At 41.6% G+C, this 18,145-nt stretch overlaps 1 protein-coding gene across 2 annotated transcripts in view; it reads left to right on the top strand.

Moving 5' to 3' along the window:
• Positions 1-281: 281 nt before the first annotated feature.
• Positions 282-18,145, top strand: part of gabra2a (gamma-aminobutyric acid type A receptor subunit alpha2a) — a 39,269-nt gene continuing 21,405 nt past the window's right edge. Inside the window, exons 1-4 of one of the 2 annotated variants that reach the window (XM_034576402.1) lie at positions 282-451; positions 641-717; positions 2,541-2,653; positions 9,208-9,275. In XM_034576402.1, the coding sequence (XP_034432293.1) occupies positions 650-717; positions 2,541-2,653; positions 9,208-9,275 (249 nt within the window). In that variant the 5' untranslated portion in view covers positions 282-451; positions 641-649. Of the gene's footprint in view, positions 452-520; positions 718-2,540; positions 2,654-9,207; positions 9,276-18,145 lie in introns of those variants that run through there. The other variant, XM_034576401.1, reaches the window with a different exon arrangement.

Below are 18,145 nucleotides of genomic sequence, written 5' to 3'. Positions count from 1 at the left end.
GGAACAGTGTGTGCATGTTAATTGAAATGAATCCATTCAAGACCCTTCATCAGCTATTAGCATCCATTTGTGTCATTCCAGGTGATTTTATGCAACTTGCACGCGGTTTAAAGTCGTCACGCGCAGTCGTGCGCACAGATGAACACCTCGTTATGAGGGACTGAAAGGGGTCCGTGCCCACAGAGCACTCAGTGCCTCAGTGTGCCTCCGTGTGCCTCAGTGACAGAGCTGCTCTCAGGTCACAGTGTGCTTCAGCTGAGGGGGGGACTCTCTTGGAGGAGTTGGAATGGACGGACAGTGACCACACTCCTCTCTCTCTCTATCTCTCTCTCTCTCCCTCCCTCTCTCTCTCTGGGAAACCCTTCTTCTCTCTTTTCCCTGCTCGTCTCCGCGGTGTCCTGACGTAGTCCAGTCTCTCTTGGCAACCTCGGGGACACCTGTCGCGTCTCAGGTAGGAGGGATGTGGCTGTGGCGCATCAATTGGATGAATTGTGCCAAACCAAGGGTTGTGCATGGAGACAGTGTTGGATGAAGTGAACTCCGGTGTGAAGCGTCTGGACCAGTGGGATGTTTGTCTCCTGTGTGGCTCCATTGAACTGTCACAGCTGAAATGTGCTCCGCTCTCCCGTCTTGTTTGCAGGCATCAGCAATGAGAGGACGATGGAGCTCCTACTCCATGTCTGTGCTGCTCTCTCTGATCGTGCTGTGGCAGACCCGGTGAGTTGTGTGTCAGTGCTGTGCGTCTTAACGGAGAAATGGATCAAACTCGCTCCGCTCCGCGCACAAAGGCAGCAGGCGCGACTCTCTGGCTTCTCCTCGGGTTAAAGGCTGTTTGACGGAGGGTTTAGTCGAGCGGAGGTGGTGGATCCCTGCAAACAAAGCCCCACTGACATGAGGGAACCGTGTTTACATGCGGATTCATAATAACACGCTCCTTTTGAAATGATGGCTCCGTGCACTCCAACTCCAGGCGGAAAGCGCAATGCCAGACCCCATGGATAAATATACCAATTTAATGATTGTTTGCATATCAGCGAAACATGACATGTAACACATTGTTATCTGTCGTATTTTACGTTTCAAAATGACGTTCTTATCAATATCTATATAGGGAAAAATAACTTTAGCAATTGAATCCTTGTTACCCATCACGATGCACTTAATTGAATTAATGAGATTGTGGGAGTAACAGTCGAACAGTTTCTGAAAGTTAAAATCCTCATCCATGTGTGTGAACATGAGTATAATTATGCCTCCATGAAAATCATTCATTTTGTGGGACAGAAAACATGTCAAATATCCTATGGAATATATCGCCCAGGTTATTTATTCATCTAAAAGGAGAATAAAAAACGAAGGAGATTTATAAGTCCATATCTTCCCATACCGTCTCCTCTCATCTGCTGCAGTGCAACACACCTCTTTTATGACCCATTAGATTAATACCTATGTTATAAATTGTTAAAGCGGAAAAAATCTGTAACACGCTGGCCTTTTAAGAAGTAAAATCTCTGTGTGCATTAAACTGTCACATTGCATCTTTTAACACAGAAAAACAAGGAGGCTATTTTATGCCAGTTCAAATATTGTAAATGTATATGTATTAAACTATATTAAATGTGTTCATCCATTGACTGTTTAACTCGTTTATGAATTTAATGAACAATTAAAGATTTACTGTCACTTAAATATTAATTCCTCATAGGCCAAGTAGGCGAACACAGAAAGGAGTATTACACTTCCATTAGAGGAATGCTATGCAGCACTTACTGACCTCTGCACCAATGGAAGGCGCCAAGTATCTAAGCTCGACGTAAAGGAGCAGTAGTTCTACTCCGAACCCTCCTAAGGCGAAAGCTAATGTTGGCCATTTGTATTTGCACTCTCATTCCTTTTGGTCCAGTGCTTGTGACCATAGGTTAGGATTGGAACATAGATCTACAGGGAAATTGAAAGCTTTGCATTACTTAGGCAATACTAACATTACTGGTTAACAGATATTCATTTTGGTGGTGATGATCTTCAGGTCACCTCCGAAAAAAACTCACCAACTTTTGAAACACATTCTACAAATTATACTTAAAGTAAAAAATGTATATGAAGTGCATACAATTTGAAACTACGAAGAAAATAAACAATAACTTACAAAACAACTGGATATCAGAATGATAATTATGGTGAGCTGTATTTAACAGCAGTAGAGCAGTTTAGAACACAACTAAATCAAAACAATGTGCATGCTACTCTATTTGCTGATATATCACTTTCCAGGTAGGCATGGTCCAAACTGTTTGTTCATCAATCAAGACCAGGCATGTCAATCAAACCACGCCCCCTAAACTTACCTTGCTCTTTATCTAATGACATCACAATGATTGATGGACAATGGTTGGACTTATTATTTCAAGAATATGCTTCTTTTTTAAATTAATTTTGGTGATCATGTGCTTTCACCTATAGTTCTCTGTAGTGCTTGAATCTATTCTTGTAAATGTAGAGTTATTTATTTTCTTCTTGCTTTCTGTTTGTCTTTTATTTAGGTCAAGAGCAGATTCCAATTCAACACGTAAAACCATCGACATCACAACCTTCACCAAGATCCTGGACAGTCTGCTGGATGGATATGACAACAGATTGAGACCAGGCCTGGGAGGTAAGACAGGGGAGACTTACACATATATGTATGTGCACCAGTAGAGTGCTTCTCCTTACAACTTCTAAACTCTCAAAATAAAGTTCTCATGAGGTAAGAAATGTCCAAATTAAATTGACACAGATTGACATACATTGATAATTATTCCCTGACTGAGTCTGCACCTGTAGTTTGTAACTCAGACTGTGTAATATATCTGAAGTCACCAAGCGTAAACTGACATAACACTAATGACATCATTCTGACATCATCATCAGAGTTAGTTTATCCAACTGGATCAAGAGTTAAAGCCATGAATGTGTATGAAAGCTCCATGGAACAAATTGAGGTGTTTTTCTAACACTTTTGTAAGTAGAACAAATCGAAGCAAAGGTATTTTATGATGTACATTTTAAGTTTATAACAAAATTAAAATGTAAAGTGGAAGCCTGTGTGCCCCAATGTGTTGACTGCATTTCCAGGCACACGATGGAGGCAATATTGATTACTTTCATTATTGCCTCCATAGATTGTTTTGAAAGTGCCTCATTGCTTTATTAAATGACAGAAAATATGTGCATTGGATTTGAGAGTTGTGGTGCTTTCACACCTCATCTAATTGCAAATCAATTACATGATGTAAAAAATGACAAAAAGATAGATACAGGACAAAAAGTATAGGAATATTCAGTGTGAACTGCATCTGACTGTCTGACCACGGTAAAGTCCCCACACTTAAGTGCTGATGTGCGTGTGGGTTACCATGGTAACAAACAGATTTTTTATTTAGTATACAACTTTAAACTGTACATCACATATACAAATCACCTCCTGAACAGTTCACACACAGCAGAAGGATATTTCTAAATAGATGAGACATAAATTCATGCTAAAACTGTGCGCTGCTTGGTTGCTTTCAGACCACAATTGACGTGTTCAGAGACTGTTCTTTGGTGCACACCAGCGGATTTTATCTCAGCAATCGAAAGAACCACCGAAACCAGGCAAACACACCCGAGTTTGTAAGGTGTCTATGCACCGCAAAGCTACATAGTAAAAAAAGTGTTGATAAACATATAGATCTTTCAACTTTTGTATCAGTGCAACTAGAGACACCTCAAGTGCCTTTTTTTAGAGCCAAGACAACGTGGCTTCACCGTGTTACCAGGTGAGCTAGCGGGTGTGAAGAGGCAGCTGCCACAGGTTTGATTCCGATCCAGCCATTTGCTGTGTATCTTACAGCCTTCTTTCCCCATTTTACACTGGAACTGTCCTGTCAGTAAATGCAAACTGTCCTAAAAATGAAAAAGAGAACACTGAATATTAATTTACAATAATAAACTATAAATAATACAGCTCAATAGTCAGGTAGGAGGGTTTTTTTTAAGCACAATTTCTGTTTTCAATAAGTAAATAAGTCACTTCCACTCTTCCATTTCTATCAAAGGCTGTTCAGCTTCTATGAGTGAAACTTGAATAAAAAGCCTTCCAGGAAAAGTTGGGGGCATTTTAATTTGAAAGATGTGCACAGGAAACTTTGAGTTTGCCTCAAGCAGCTTAACACTAGTAAAGTAGAATTAACTGAATTAATTTGTGAATCACAACAGTCTGTTACAGAGAGAGAGAGAGTATGACATGAGTAATGTAAGGCTGTGGACAAGCACCACTTGCACTTGTCAGTACAACAGACATGTGCCAGTACAGCTGGTAAACATGAAGGAAGTGCATCGACAGCAAATACAGGATCAGATAAAAAACAACAGGACAACCTCTTACTTAACCTCTACGACAGGAGTCCTCCATAAAGGCCTCAGTGTAATAGAATTAAATTACAAACACACACTCAGCACCCACTTTATTAGCTTCACTTCCACAGTTTAATGTAATTTGATGCAACATGACATTTATTGTCATGCCTGTAACGCTCAGGTTCTGTTGACACTAAAGGTGTCAGTTAAATGTGAGAGCTCTCAATTCATAGTGATGGTGCTGCACTTGACTGCATTATATTCAGAGGTGTCCTCCTCAGATACAAAGTGAATTCCTGACAAAGCCTGCAAAAGCTGAGCATTATTTTATTATCATTATTACATGTACATATATTGAGATTATTTCATCATAGTATCTTTGTAAGGGAGAATCAATGGCAGAGCTGATGTATTGTACTGCGTTTGATTGTGGTATTTAAAGATGTACCAAGTATCCAAAGACCTGGTGTTCATTATATTGGTTGTATTATTGATAGTTCACTTACTTAACAGCATAAACCCTTCATGTGTCCCGTTACACAAACACACCAGGTCTGGGTTGTGAAAAACGAAGAACCTGTATTTAGATTCAGACAGGAACCAAATCAGCAACATTCTTTCTCAGTCACTTACAAATTAAAACTGGGGCTTGACAGGACGACTGGCTTCCTCTGATGATGACTCAGTAAAAGTATAAAAACTTGCTGATGACACTAAAGTGGTTGCAGGACAAGTGTCTAAATGTGATGAGTCGACAAATAGGAGGGAGATGTCCAACGGTGTTAGTCGGTGTAGAGATCATAACCTCCCGCTTAACGTTAGGGAAACTAAAGAGATGAGGATGTGTGTGAGGAGGGGTAAAGGTGGGACGTCACCTAATGGAAGTGTCGGGAAAGCAGTTGGATACATGAGTTTGAATGTCTTCACAGTATAATCTCTGCAGACCTTAAATGGGAAAGCAGTGTTCTCAATGAAAGTCAGACTCAATTAGTTCGTTGTTGCAAAATGCATTCTCTATGTTTTACTCCCCTCTGCATGTATTTTTTATGAACCAGAGACAAGTGAAGAATTAAAAAAACCCTGAAGAGAGAGACAGGAATATTCCTCATAAGCTGCTTTCAGACATGCACTGAACCTGAGATCCTCCAGAGCTTCTCTGAAGGGGTTGCATATGTGAACGTAACTGTCTGAGTGAGAGCCTCCAGAGTCTCCGCAGGAACTCTTTCTAACATGCCACAGATGCAAAAATGCAAAAATGCAAAAAACCTCGATGGAGATGTCGAGAGTTTGCGGTGACAAGAGCCGACACTGGTGACGATGTGCTGGAAACAAAAACACGTGATCTCCAACGTTCCAGAGGATTTGTTGCTCTTGTGAACGCGTCTGAGTGGAGAATCTCCCGCTGCGTTGCTCAGGTGTGGAAGGCAAACTGGAGAATGTCCGGACCCAATCAACCGGAGTTCCTCCAGAGGTCAAGTCTGAAAACGGCTGACCTGAAGCATGGCATGGCCAGAAAGTGAGGAGCTGAAGTTATGGGGGCCATCTCAAAAGTGCTTGCTAATGGATCAAAGAGGCTTTTAAATAATGTTGTCAAATGCTTTCACATTTTTCCAACTAAATTCACAATCCTCACATTACACACATAATCATATGCATCAAAAAGGTTGTGCAGTGTGGCGTCGTTATCTATTACAGCCTGTATTTTGTCATAGAGGCTTCAGCCCAACTTTACATTCACCTTCATTTAAGTTTGAGATTTTTAAGGTTAAGGTTTAATGTACTGTAGTTTGGTGCATGCAACAAGCCAGCACATATTTACTGATTTGTTACCTGTCTCAGCTTGGACCAGCTGATGTCAAGTCCTCTTGGTTGGGCCTGATGTCACCACCACCAAAAGTGAATAATCCAAAAAGACAGATCCCGTCCCTTCCAGCTCCCTTACACTTCAGTCAGGCCTCGCTTGTCCATTTCTGAACCGTGTCAGTGCAACAGAATGCATTGACAGCAGCTTGACACACTTGCACAACATCTAATTAACATTCTAAACACATGCTCAAATCCTTCAAAATGCATGTTACATGTTAGAGCTAATAGAGGAGGTGGCTGGGGAGGTGGAGCTAATCACATTTCTGAAAGCAGGCAGATGAGTAGCAGCGATTTCAGTTGTGAGAGACAGGACATAGATTCAATGATTGGAGGGCAAATGGAATGTTGTGTAATCAGAGGATTTGGCCTTTCTTAGAAAATTTGCATAGATTTACAAAACCTACTGTTTTTCAAAAATGTCTCTTTTCGTTTTGGATTAGAATTATTTTAGAACAAAGGACAAGATGTTAAATTTCCCTACATACTGTATATGAAGGTCTTCTGCACACTTTAGGTTACCAACTACCAGTAGATGATTAAGGATCCTATAAGTGTGTTGTCTCTCTTTTGAGTGTCAAGTTAATTTGTGTGTCTGTGGAAAATCCTGTGTGGTTGTGTGGGTATCAACAGCCTTGAGGGTTGCTCTCAGCTTAATATTTTGTTGAGAGTGGGAGTAGGATTATGGGTTGAGTTCAAACTACAGCTCAATGACATGGAGGAGAACTGAGAAAAAACCCTACTGTGTTAGTTGTAGAGTAAATGATCCCAGACACTGTGAGGCCGACAGATTACTGCAACATACCTCCACACACAGGAATCACTCAGAGCTTGGTTTGTAGTGCTCCTCGACAGTCTGATGAAATGTGGCACCTCGCTCTGCGTTCATATTTCAGTGACATTAAGAACAGAGTCATGAACATAATGAAGCTGAGTGAACGTGAAGTTAGCCTCTTCCACCGTGCAGCTTCAGATACCGATGTTTGACTCATGGATGAACAAAGAAGAGAATGGAGAATGGAGAGAAGTGCAATTTTCTCTGTGACTGAGCCGTTAAAGGGATGTTTGTACTACTCATATGATCACAAAATGGCCTTCGAGCATTAGCGTGTGATCTGCTCACACATACGTGAATTCAAAGCGAATATCGCAGGTCAAAGTTCACCAAAGTTGAACTCCTTGCGAAGTTACACTGTGATTTGCAAAGCCAGTATTTTAATCACCTCCTCGCTCTCACAGATTGAAGTGAACGCAAGGCGAAGGTTCACCTCTGAAATATTTTGCGTATGTGTAACCGAGTCCTAAACCAGCTATAATCAATATATATATATTTTTTAATAGTGTATCATCTGGAAAATTATCCCTCAATGCTTTAAGTTTCTCTCAGCTCCAGAGATTAGTTTTTTTCTCCTTTCAGCTCAGTACTTTGGTTCATTGTCAGAGCTCTTATCTTATCTATTACATTTTCTCTGGCAGCAGTAACTTTAAACTCACTGTGCATTTCACAGGTCCTCACGGGTCCAAACTGTTGGATCCATGCAGGGCTAACATGCACAATTAAAAAACGAGACATGACCTGAGAGGGGCTCAGTGCAGCCCCACGTACACCTGAGGATAGACAGAGTGTGGCTGCCGAGAGCAGACCCTGATCTGGAGAGAGCACCATCACTGGCAGAAGTTCAATTCACACTTCGGAAAGAGATAATATAGGCTAATAATATCAAAGGAGCTAATGGACTCACTAAAACTATTTCCAGAAATAATTAATTTATATGTTTTAAAGACTGATTTAAATGTGCGTCTTATTTTCACCTGCAACAACAATAAATCAGTCAACTACAGAGATAGGAGAAATCATTTCTACCGACTAATTCCACAAATATCAGTCCATCTGTTTCAGGGTGTGTAAATGAATGAACACATTCTTTAGTAACAGACCTGTTAAGCTGAGGTGCTCTTCAGAGGGAATGAAACAGTCATTTGTCCGTGCTGCGGTGGAGTTTTTAAAGAACATTGTCATAATTCACTGTGCTCCAGAACCTGACCCACCGGACCATCCAGAATGGAGTTAATTCTTCGTCAGCCCTTTTTTCTCTTTCCCCCCTTTATGGATTCTTGACTTATTTTCAGGTTCACCCTCTGCTGCTGTAGGTGTTCGCCTGCCCCCCAATCTCCCCCTACTCCCCTGACACCTTCGGGGGGGGGGTTCTTTTTCCATCTCCCCAGCAGGTACACACCCCTAAACTGGGATGGACCTTGGCCAAACTGCTAAGAAACAAAATTTAAGAAGGAAATGAGAAGAAAAAATTCAGATTCAGTCAAATGGAGAGTGAATATTGGTCTGACAGTAGATTTATCAGGTGGTTGTCGAAAATGGCTCCGCTAACTTGCTAACTTTTTACCATGGTAATTGTTTAAGATCATAATAAGTCATTGTTGTGTTCACTACCTATTTAGGTGTGAAATAATGTCCAGCAACATTATGAATAGATTGCGTTTCATCTAAACATCTTCTTTAACAAATCCAAATGCTGGTTCTTAAACACCAATTGTACACAGAGTGCTGGTCTGCCATTAAATACAGTTGGAGAAGGTTGTCTGTGTTTCTGAAGGAGATGATATCAGTTTGGGTTTGGACTTGAAATAAATACCATAAAAGTTGTGCTGCAAGCTGAAGATATTGGGTCACATGAAAGATACTCTTGTGGTGTTTTTGACGCTTGATTCATCTTGAGCACTAAATGTCAGGATGTGTCTGTCTCTGTTTCTTTAATTTGGACAAATTACTCCTTACTCTTGTTGAGGGTTAAGGACAGAGGATGTCACACCTTGTTAAGCCCTTTGAGGCAAATTGTGATTTGTGAATATGGGCTAAATAAATACAATTTGAAAACAAGTCATAAAAGTTAGTTTCTGTCATGTACTACGTTTTTCAACACTAAATGTCATCCTTTGTCCTCACAGACCGCGTAACTGAAGTGAAGACTGACATCTATGTGACCAGCTTTGGTCCAGTGTCTGACACAGATATGGTAAGTCCCAAACACACACACACACACACACACACACACACACACACACAGACACACACACACACAGACAAACACACACACACACACACACACACACACACACACACACACACACACACACACACACACACACACACACACACACAGTAAAATGTAAATGGCCTCAAACCCTTGAAAGCCTCAACTGCAAACAAATAAGTTTCAAACACACATGATTTGATTTTGTTACTGTGAACTCTTTTGGCTGCAATAATCATTTTGTAAAAATCTGACCGCTCTATTATGAACCGGTTGATGGCCTGATTTTAGTGTCATGAATCAATTTACTGACACTGTTGCTTCCACATGCAGCGTCATCAAACTCTTGTAAAACTGTTCTTAGGTCAGTGCAAGAGTCTCATGAGACTCACAGTAACATTATCGAAGCGTTGTAAAGTCATTAACTTCTAAAATAAAAGGATTGTAAGAGATTTTGATTTTATAAAAAGCAGAAAAGGGTGGATAAAAGTCTGGTCATATGTGCGTTCGGTAGAACACCTCACTCACCTGGTGAGTGTCAGCGCTGTACTGGTAGACCGCTGGATTGCAGGCTGGTTGTTGGAAAACCAGGAGCTGGTGTTGACCAGATCACAGACTGGAGACCTGTCAGCAGGACCAATGTTTTGAACTCTATTATAAATGGTCATATAGGAACAACTATGCTAGTTTTGATCCACTCCTTGTTGGAGTTTGAAACAAGTCCTCATTTTGATTTGCCAGCCTCTTTCTGATCTGCAAGCCTCCTTCTCATCAGCTCCTATTTGCCTCATTACAGCTACTACATTAAGCTGTTATGTAATGCACACTCAACACTTTGGGACATTCATTATAGGTCTGCTGTATGAGACAGCGTATGTTTCATCTGGGTATACCTCATAAAGAAACTGATGCCTGTATGGGAAATAGCAATAACCAATATTCAGGCTAATTGGAAATCTTGTTCATTCCATTGAGACCTCTGTTGGTTTGTGTATCGTTATTAACTCATTCAATGTCTATTAGCACAAAAGGCAATCACAGCTCTATAAAAGCAATAAAAAACATGACATGCCTACAGTTACTATACAACTGAAGTAAATTAAATAATCATAATACTAATCCTAAAATAAGAACATTATAACTGTCACTGTGGTCAAGTCTCAGAAGAGTTACAGTGCAAGGACAGCAAAACACCAGGTTTTTGTCCAGTGTGCCTCTAAGCTGGCAGGGTCCTTCATGAAAAGGTGTCCCTGCTGGGCCAGTTCACATGTTATTACACATGCAGCAGATAATGTGTCATGAGCAGAGTATTATCCTTGTCGTGTTGCTATTGGAAACCCACCCCCAAGGGGCATGGGTCAGATTGTGTTATTAAAAGTGTGATCTGATCATCCACTCCCATCTCCAATATGGAACAACATATTAATGATCATTATCACACATTGGCTGTCCATCGTAAGTCACGTTCTGACATGATGCTAAGCACAGAATTTGATGTAGCATTAAGATAGCACATATTGTAGTCCTGTATGTTGCATTATGATTGTAATATTGTTACACTCATACAACCAAGCCTGACACCTGCACACGGTCAGCTGGGGTTTCTTTCTAGTTCAGACAAACCTAGTAACCCAACAATAAAAACGGTGCTAAGAGAAATAGATACTAATTGTCAGATCTATTTAGTCTAAAGTCTATGTGGGCAAAGACTGTCACATCATGATCCATTGTAATGTTAGCTTATTATGCCGATAATTCCAAATAAGCAACTAAAAGACCACCAGCTAACTGACTTATCTGTAAATGGAGGATTATCTTTTTAGAAATTTTCAACAACTGACATCCAATTGACTTCAACCTCGTTGCTGCCCGACTTTGCCAGTAGGTCACTAACACTGCAGATGGACTCACAGTACAATCACCTGAATGTACAAATGAGCCAAGAACAGAGGAGAGGTCTCTTCCCTTATACCCACAGGCCCCCTCCCATGGGTATCTAAAGGTATTTATTACCCTCCTGGTTTCTCATCAGTGTGGGACACATCCTGCCTTCACGTCTCTGTGGAAGACCCTTGTGCGAGATCATGCTGTATCACACGCACAAATTACAAAATTTCCATTACATCCCCTAACTGGCAATTCAAGGCAGGGGCAAACAAAAGTGCACAGACAATTCATCCACATACAAAGACAAGATTAATGTCGACCAATCTAAAGAAATGTACAAAATACAAAAATCAAATATATCAAATTCCAAAATGCCTAAACGAGGATGAATAAGCTTAAAGTGCAAATGTATTCATCATAGTAAACTGAGCATCCCTTGCACTGTTACCGTTCACCAGTCTGATGGCTTCTGAAATAAACCCAGGTTTTCTCCTGTTTCTTTTACATACAGGCAATCACACACATTCCTTATGGCAGCAACTGAAAGTCTTCATGGCACACATGCATAGTTTTACGTTTCTTAGGATTTAGGATTTACTCTGATTGTTTTTGTTCCTTTAATCAGTGTATGCAGTTTAAGGTAAAGTGTTCCCCCACAGAATGGTTTCACATTATTATTGGTAGTTAAATAACCTTCCACAGGATATAACACCGCCCCAATCAGGTCCACCTCTATAGTACACTATATAACCCCTGCATCAAACAAGTTCTGGTCCCATCTTTTTCTGTAGCATGTTTTTTGCAGTTAATAAAAGAATGAACATAGAAGATGGGTATTCAACATCTCTTCCCCTCCTCATGGACTTCGACCTTCATGACCAGTGCAAATCGGGCCTTTGATCAGGGGCATGCTGGTCACTACAGAGTGAGTGGAAGATGAATCCATGACTCGCTAAAGTTTGGGAGAGCAGTGGTGGATCCTCCTGTTTCGGTTGCGGGAAAACACAAAGTGCACACATGGTTCTACATGAGTGTGCAGAAGAGGCCTTCACCGGGGTGGATGCAATCTCTCACCACTCATAACCCCAAGGCCCCTCCTCTACACCTTCTCCTTCTAATACCTTGCCTCATACTTCGTATCCAGGAAAAACTATTGTCATTGATTTTGGCGGCCCCAGAGCTCACATCATGGTGCCCCACCAGGAGCCAGCTGTGGTGGAACATGCCTTCGGAGCTCCCATGGTGCAGAGACACAAGTCGACAATTCAATCAAGCATTTTACTGTGATAGGCCAGCTCCTGCCGAACCCAAACCCTCGGCCCCTGAACAGCTGTGTTAGGAGAACCTAGGTTTACGCCCCGCAGTTATATACAGTATCCAGGGCATAAGGCTCCATCCACGACAGACTCTTGTACATCAAAATGCTCTGCTTTTTTAGGCACGGTGTGTGGCGAGCAGCAGATCCTAAATCATATATCTCATATGCTAATGCTCCTCCAACTGTTGAGAGAAATCCTGCTCTGTCTATGGTCAAAACGTACGCCGCTGCCCTCTCAACCTGCCATAAGAGCTTTAACCTCAGCTAAAAGATTAGGTGATTTATGTGCACTGTCTCCCCATCTTACCTTGTTATCAGAGATGATGGGGGCACAGCAACTTTGAGCCTCCATGCCTAAAATTATAACCTCCTTCTTCAGATCCAGAGTGATTTCCTTGGAGGGGTTTTCTTTCCTCCCCCTCACAGTAACGAGATGAAGGCAGCGTCTCATCGCCTCTGCCCGGTGCGCGCACTGTCTCATTATGTGGGCGCGCACAGCAGCCATCAGACAGGCCCAGCAGCTGTTTGTGCATTACAGAACGTTCTCAGGGAAAGCCTCTGACTAAACATTGGCTGTCTCCCTGGTTGTGAGAAGCCATCACTCAAGCATATGTTGCAGCAGAGAAGGACCTCTCCCATGATCACGTCGCAAGAGCCATATCCTCCTCCACAGCTCTGTTTCAATGGAATGGCAGTAAAGGATATATGCAGCAGCTTCCCTGTCTCCTCTTATCTGTTTTCTCTTATAGTTTCCCCGTAACTCACAGAGTGTTTAATGTGCTTAATACATAGTAACACTCTGTTGGCTTGTGGCCTTTTATCCACTCACTTCCATGTGTGGAGCTCCATGTGTGCACAGTGGCACATGTTACATCTCTACTGACCTATTTGTACGAGCCTCTGGACTATCTCACCGTGTAACAAGCATCCCTCTGCCCTCCCAACATAAGCTTGTATGAGAATTGGCTTGTTGGTTAAATGTAGCTCTAACAACAGCACGGTTATGGGTTTGATCCCCATTGTGGCCCAACATGAGTTTCTTTACAACATCAGGGTCGATTTGCCTCTCAGCCTGTGTTGCTCTTTCTCTTTCCACACCAAGAGGCGTGTAATGGGATTGAAAGGGGTTATCACCTGATTAATCAGCCAGTGCTCAGTACAAGGGAGGGAAATGGCCCCATTCTTCTTCTTATCAGTTGTGAACCACTCAGCTGCTCGTGAACTATGATGCGCCTACACACTATGATGCGCCTACTGGTCACGTACTGTATCCCCAGTACGTGACACTGGTCACGTACTGGGGATACAGTACGTGACCAGTATTTCCTCACATAGCAGCAGCTGACACTAAAATGCCAGTGTATTTAATTAAATAAATCAGTTTTATGATAAAATGTTTGACTTCTGTATTTGCTACTTTTTGCTTATATTGACAGAAAAGCTGATGCTAAAATTAAAATACCAATGTAAAACTGCTGTGCTTCCTGGTGTGATTAAGATAATATTTTATGCTGCTGTTACAGGGCAAAATATAGAATTTCAGAAATTGACCCGACGTTGAGAGGAGGAAGTGGCTGCCACAATGTGAATATCTTCAGCCAGGCAATTGTGTATAGGTTCATTAATAATAATAATAATAATAATAATAATAATAATAATAATAATAATAATAATAATATCATCAAGACTAGAAAAGCGCTATATAAATACAGACCATTTACCATAGTCAGTGTTTTCATAAAACAAAACTGAATTGGATTTAATTCATCTTCTGCTGATATGTTGTTGTCATGACAGAGATTAGCATCCTCAACACCTGTGAATGTCTGTGTCAGTCCAGCAGACAGAGAGGCAGAAATACAGTCAGTCATTTCTGGTATTAAATGGTAGATGCCGACATCACTCAACAATCTCCAGTGTATCAGAAACTTGAGTGACAAAACACAAGCAGTCAAAGCTGAACACTCTTTACCTGGTGTCTCTAGCCGCCATAAACCTGACATGCAGATACATCTTTTAAGTGCAGCTATCATGGCCATCTGTGTTGACTCCTCAAGAGTCTCATGTTTTACCTGTAAGAATTCATATCTTTGTTCATCATGCATTGCTACTGTGGCGTCGCTACGACCAGTCCTACCATTGATATTGATATTAAATATATGTTTTTTTATTGTATTGCGTTGACATCATATAATAGCAGCCTACATTGGGTTCCTGCTATGAATATACATGTAGCATCCACCATCCACTTGCTTGGACATTGAAACTCTAGTGAAAGGTGTTTGTTTCTTGTAATGTTGCTAGTATGAAGTCACTATGACTATCAGCAGATAGTTTCTCTTGCCTCAAACATGAAAAGTATAGGCTCCAGTCTGAAACTCTAGAGCTGTTTTCAGACAGGAGCTGTAGATAAAGTCCGCTGTTTGCTTTTCACACATGCAAAAACGCATTGTGAGGTTCTTTGCACAGACACGTTCACGACAGCAACAAATCCTCTGCATTGAGGTGGTGGCAGAAGCAGGAAGTGACGTATTAATTGTGCTGCGGAGATCACCTGATTTTCTTGATAACACACAGACACTTATCACCACAAACTCTCTTGACATCTTCTACAGTTTCTTCTACATGTGTGACACCACGTTTTCAATGAGAGATACATTGAAAACAACAGAAGCACCACCAACCCCCCCACTAGCTGGCGGTGACTCCAGCGGGGGATCCACCGCTGTGTTCTCACATTGGTTTCTCCTGACTTGTTGTGGTCTTTATACTTGGTGGCCAGACGGAGAAAGTCTGCAGATAATCTGGAAGCTCTCCCTCGGGACATTTTCGTTCAAACATCCATTCCCCCCTGGAGAATCCAGAGTTCAGCGCAGGTCTAAAAGCAGATGACACAGCCAGCAACAACCTACAGGACACATGTCATGCAGGCTGTGTGGCTGCTTTTACCTGTTAGCATGAAAACCAGCAGGTTCTTAAACCACCATGCGTAGCTGAGGTGAGCAGCGTGCCCCAGGCCTGCGAGCAGAGGGACTGCGAGCGGTTCAGCTGTTGCGCGAGTATGTTACTCTGCGTCCATTTCCATCATGCTTTTCTGTTTCCTATAGAGTTGGTTTTTATTATGAGGAAATTTAGAAAAAAAATTGAATTCAAAAAAGTTAAAAGAAAAAGATCTTTCTTGACTCATGCATCACTCACCAGATGTAGAATCTGGGTATAAGCCTGCCATTTGCTATGAGTCTCAGGTGACAGTCTCTTACCCTTCTGCCTCCATCCTGTTTGTGAACAAATCCCCTTAACGGAGACAATAAGAGCTGGATCTAAACTGCAATACACACTGAAAGGGCAAAGTTTGGATTTTGTGCAGTTATATTCTCAGTGTACATATTTTACAGTTATTTGTGGTGTTATCTTTGTGAGGAATTAGCCACTATATGACTGTGATCACCTCCCCTCTGGAAATATTCCACTAAATATTGGGAAATCTAGGGAAACTTTCTTTGCATCTCTGACCTCAGATGATTCTTATTGGTTTAAAACAAATCCAAAACAAGCCAGAGCATTTTTAAGAACGTGTACCAAAGGAAGTATTCTAGTGCAACAGAACATTTGTAACATTCTATTTATACAGACCTGATAAAAATCAAATTTAAAAGTCAACGGTCAAATACAGATTTTTTAAAACCATATTAAAGTGGTCTCCATTAAATACTGACACACTGACAGCAACACTCCTCAATGGACTGTTACAGCTCATGAAAATGCACATTATACTGTATGTCACACACACATACACACTCAGCTTCCTGCTTTAAAAGCTTTGCTAGGTTTTTCCATCACGATCCCAGTCGTTAACCCCCCCCCCCCCCCCACCCCCACCTGGCTCTTCTCAAATATTAAAGTGGCACAGGAGCAAGGGCCTGTGGGATGGAAGTGGCCGTGATTGAGACAGCACCTTCTTGAAGAAAGAAAAAAGAGAGTAGGTCTCATGTTTAATTCATAACATGTCTCCATCAAACTTGCTGCAGATAATTTCCCTCCACCACTGTGTCTGCCTTTGCTCTGCCTTTGATAGCTCTACTGTCATACATCCACACATCCCCCACACAGGAACACACACGTGCACAGACATGCGCACACATAAACTCACGCCTTCTCTTCCTGATTGATTAGACGGCCCCCTGCTGCTCTTCTGCCGTGTTGTTTGTGAAGGTTTCTCATTGCTGGATTATTATGTCCTGTCTGGCCTGTCTTCTCTTCTCACTCCTTCTCTTCCTGATTGATTAGACGACCCCTGCTGCTCCTCTGCCTTGTTGTTTGTGAAGGTTTCTCATTGCTGGTTTACAGAAAGGTCCTGGACGTTCTCCTCACACAAATAATGCAAAAGCAAAAACAGGGTGAGATGCTTCAGGATCCTAAAACACCTGTTTTTTGACACAATTTTGTATGTAGAATCCACAATCCCACAGATGAAAACACTCTCAAATCCTCTATTTTTAATACATCTGGTGAAGTTAAACTTGCATTAATAGCAATTTAATGTGATATCTTCTCAACAAATGAGAGTGACCAAATGGGAGAGGAATTTATGATAGGTAAGGGGAATCTCATTGTATTTTAAAAATGTATCCATTATAGTCCGTTATCCATAAAGCACAAGGTTGTTCATTTTGGCTTTACAAGAGCTATAATTTAATCCTTTTTTGGAGAGGGTATTCACGCTCTGTTGGTATTGAAGCATCTGTGTGCTTCATCTTCATTACTTTGTATAGATGTTCCTATTAATGGGGTTCAAGTCAGGGCTTTGAATGGGCCCATTCAAGGACGTCCAGAGACTTTCCCCAAAGCAGCATGCTCAGGGTCATCATCATGCTGAAAGGTGAAACATCACTCTGATTTCAAGGTTTTAGATACTTGAAGATCTTTCTTTTCAGTTTGACAAAGCTCCATCTTGAAGACTACAAGTACCCAGCTGCCCCCGATTCAACTTTTCTTGGAACCATGACCTGGATGATTGAGGATCCTCACAACAGGGATGGTTTTAGCCACATGCCAGCACTGTTTACTGCACAGTGTTGGGGTTCTACCCAAAGGATTCAGTTTTATCACATGAGACCAGATCATATTTTTCTTCCTGCTCTCAGAGTCCTGTTGACAAACTACAGGCCATTTGCCTGAAGTCCATCATTCCAGCAGGTTCTTCCATCTCTGCAGAGGATGGCTGAGGCTAAACGGCTTTTGGCAACAAGGAAGAGTGTTGGTTCCAAACGTCCTCCCTTTATCAATCATTATGGACACTGTGCTCATGAGACACTCAAATCTCCGCACTTGTCCTGATCTGTACCTTGCCATAACATTTTATTGGTCGTCACTGTTCCTTAAACTCTATCGCCTGGCTTTTTATTGGTCGTCAGTGTTCCTTAAACTCTGTGGCCTGGCTTTTTATTGGTCGTCAGTGTTCCTTAAACTCTGGCTTGACATTTTATTGGTCTACAGCAGTTGTCACCAACCAGTCGATTGCGATCAACCGGTCGATCTTGCAGTCTTCACTGTCGATCTCCGAACTCTCCGGACTCACTGGCTGCTGTTGCGCCGCAGATCAGCTGTGTCTCGTTTGTCTAATGTTCACACGGCAGAGTGTCCGCTA

This window comes from Hippoglossus hippoglossus, chromosome 22 (genome assembly GCF_009819705.1).
Source record: "Hippoglossus hippoglossus isolate fHipHip1 chromosome 22, fHipHip1.pri, whole genome shotgun sequence".
NCBI classification, from domain to species: Eukaryota; Metazoa; Chordata; class Actinopteri; order Pleuronectiformes; family Pleuronectidae; genus Hippoglossus; species Hippoglossus hippoglossus.
The sequence above is the reverse complement of the archived record's forward strand: the minus strand, read 5'-3'. Positions and strand labels throughout refer to the sequence as shown.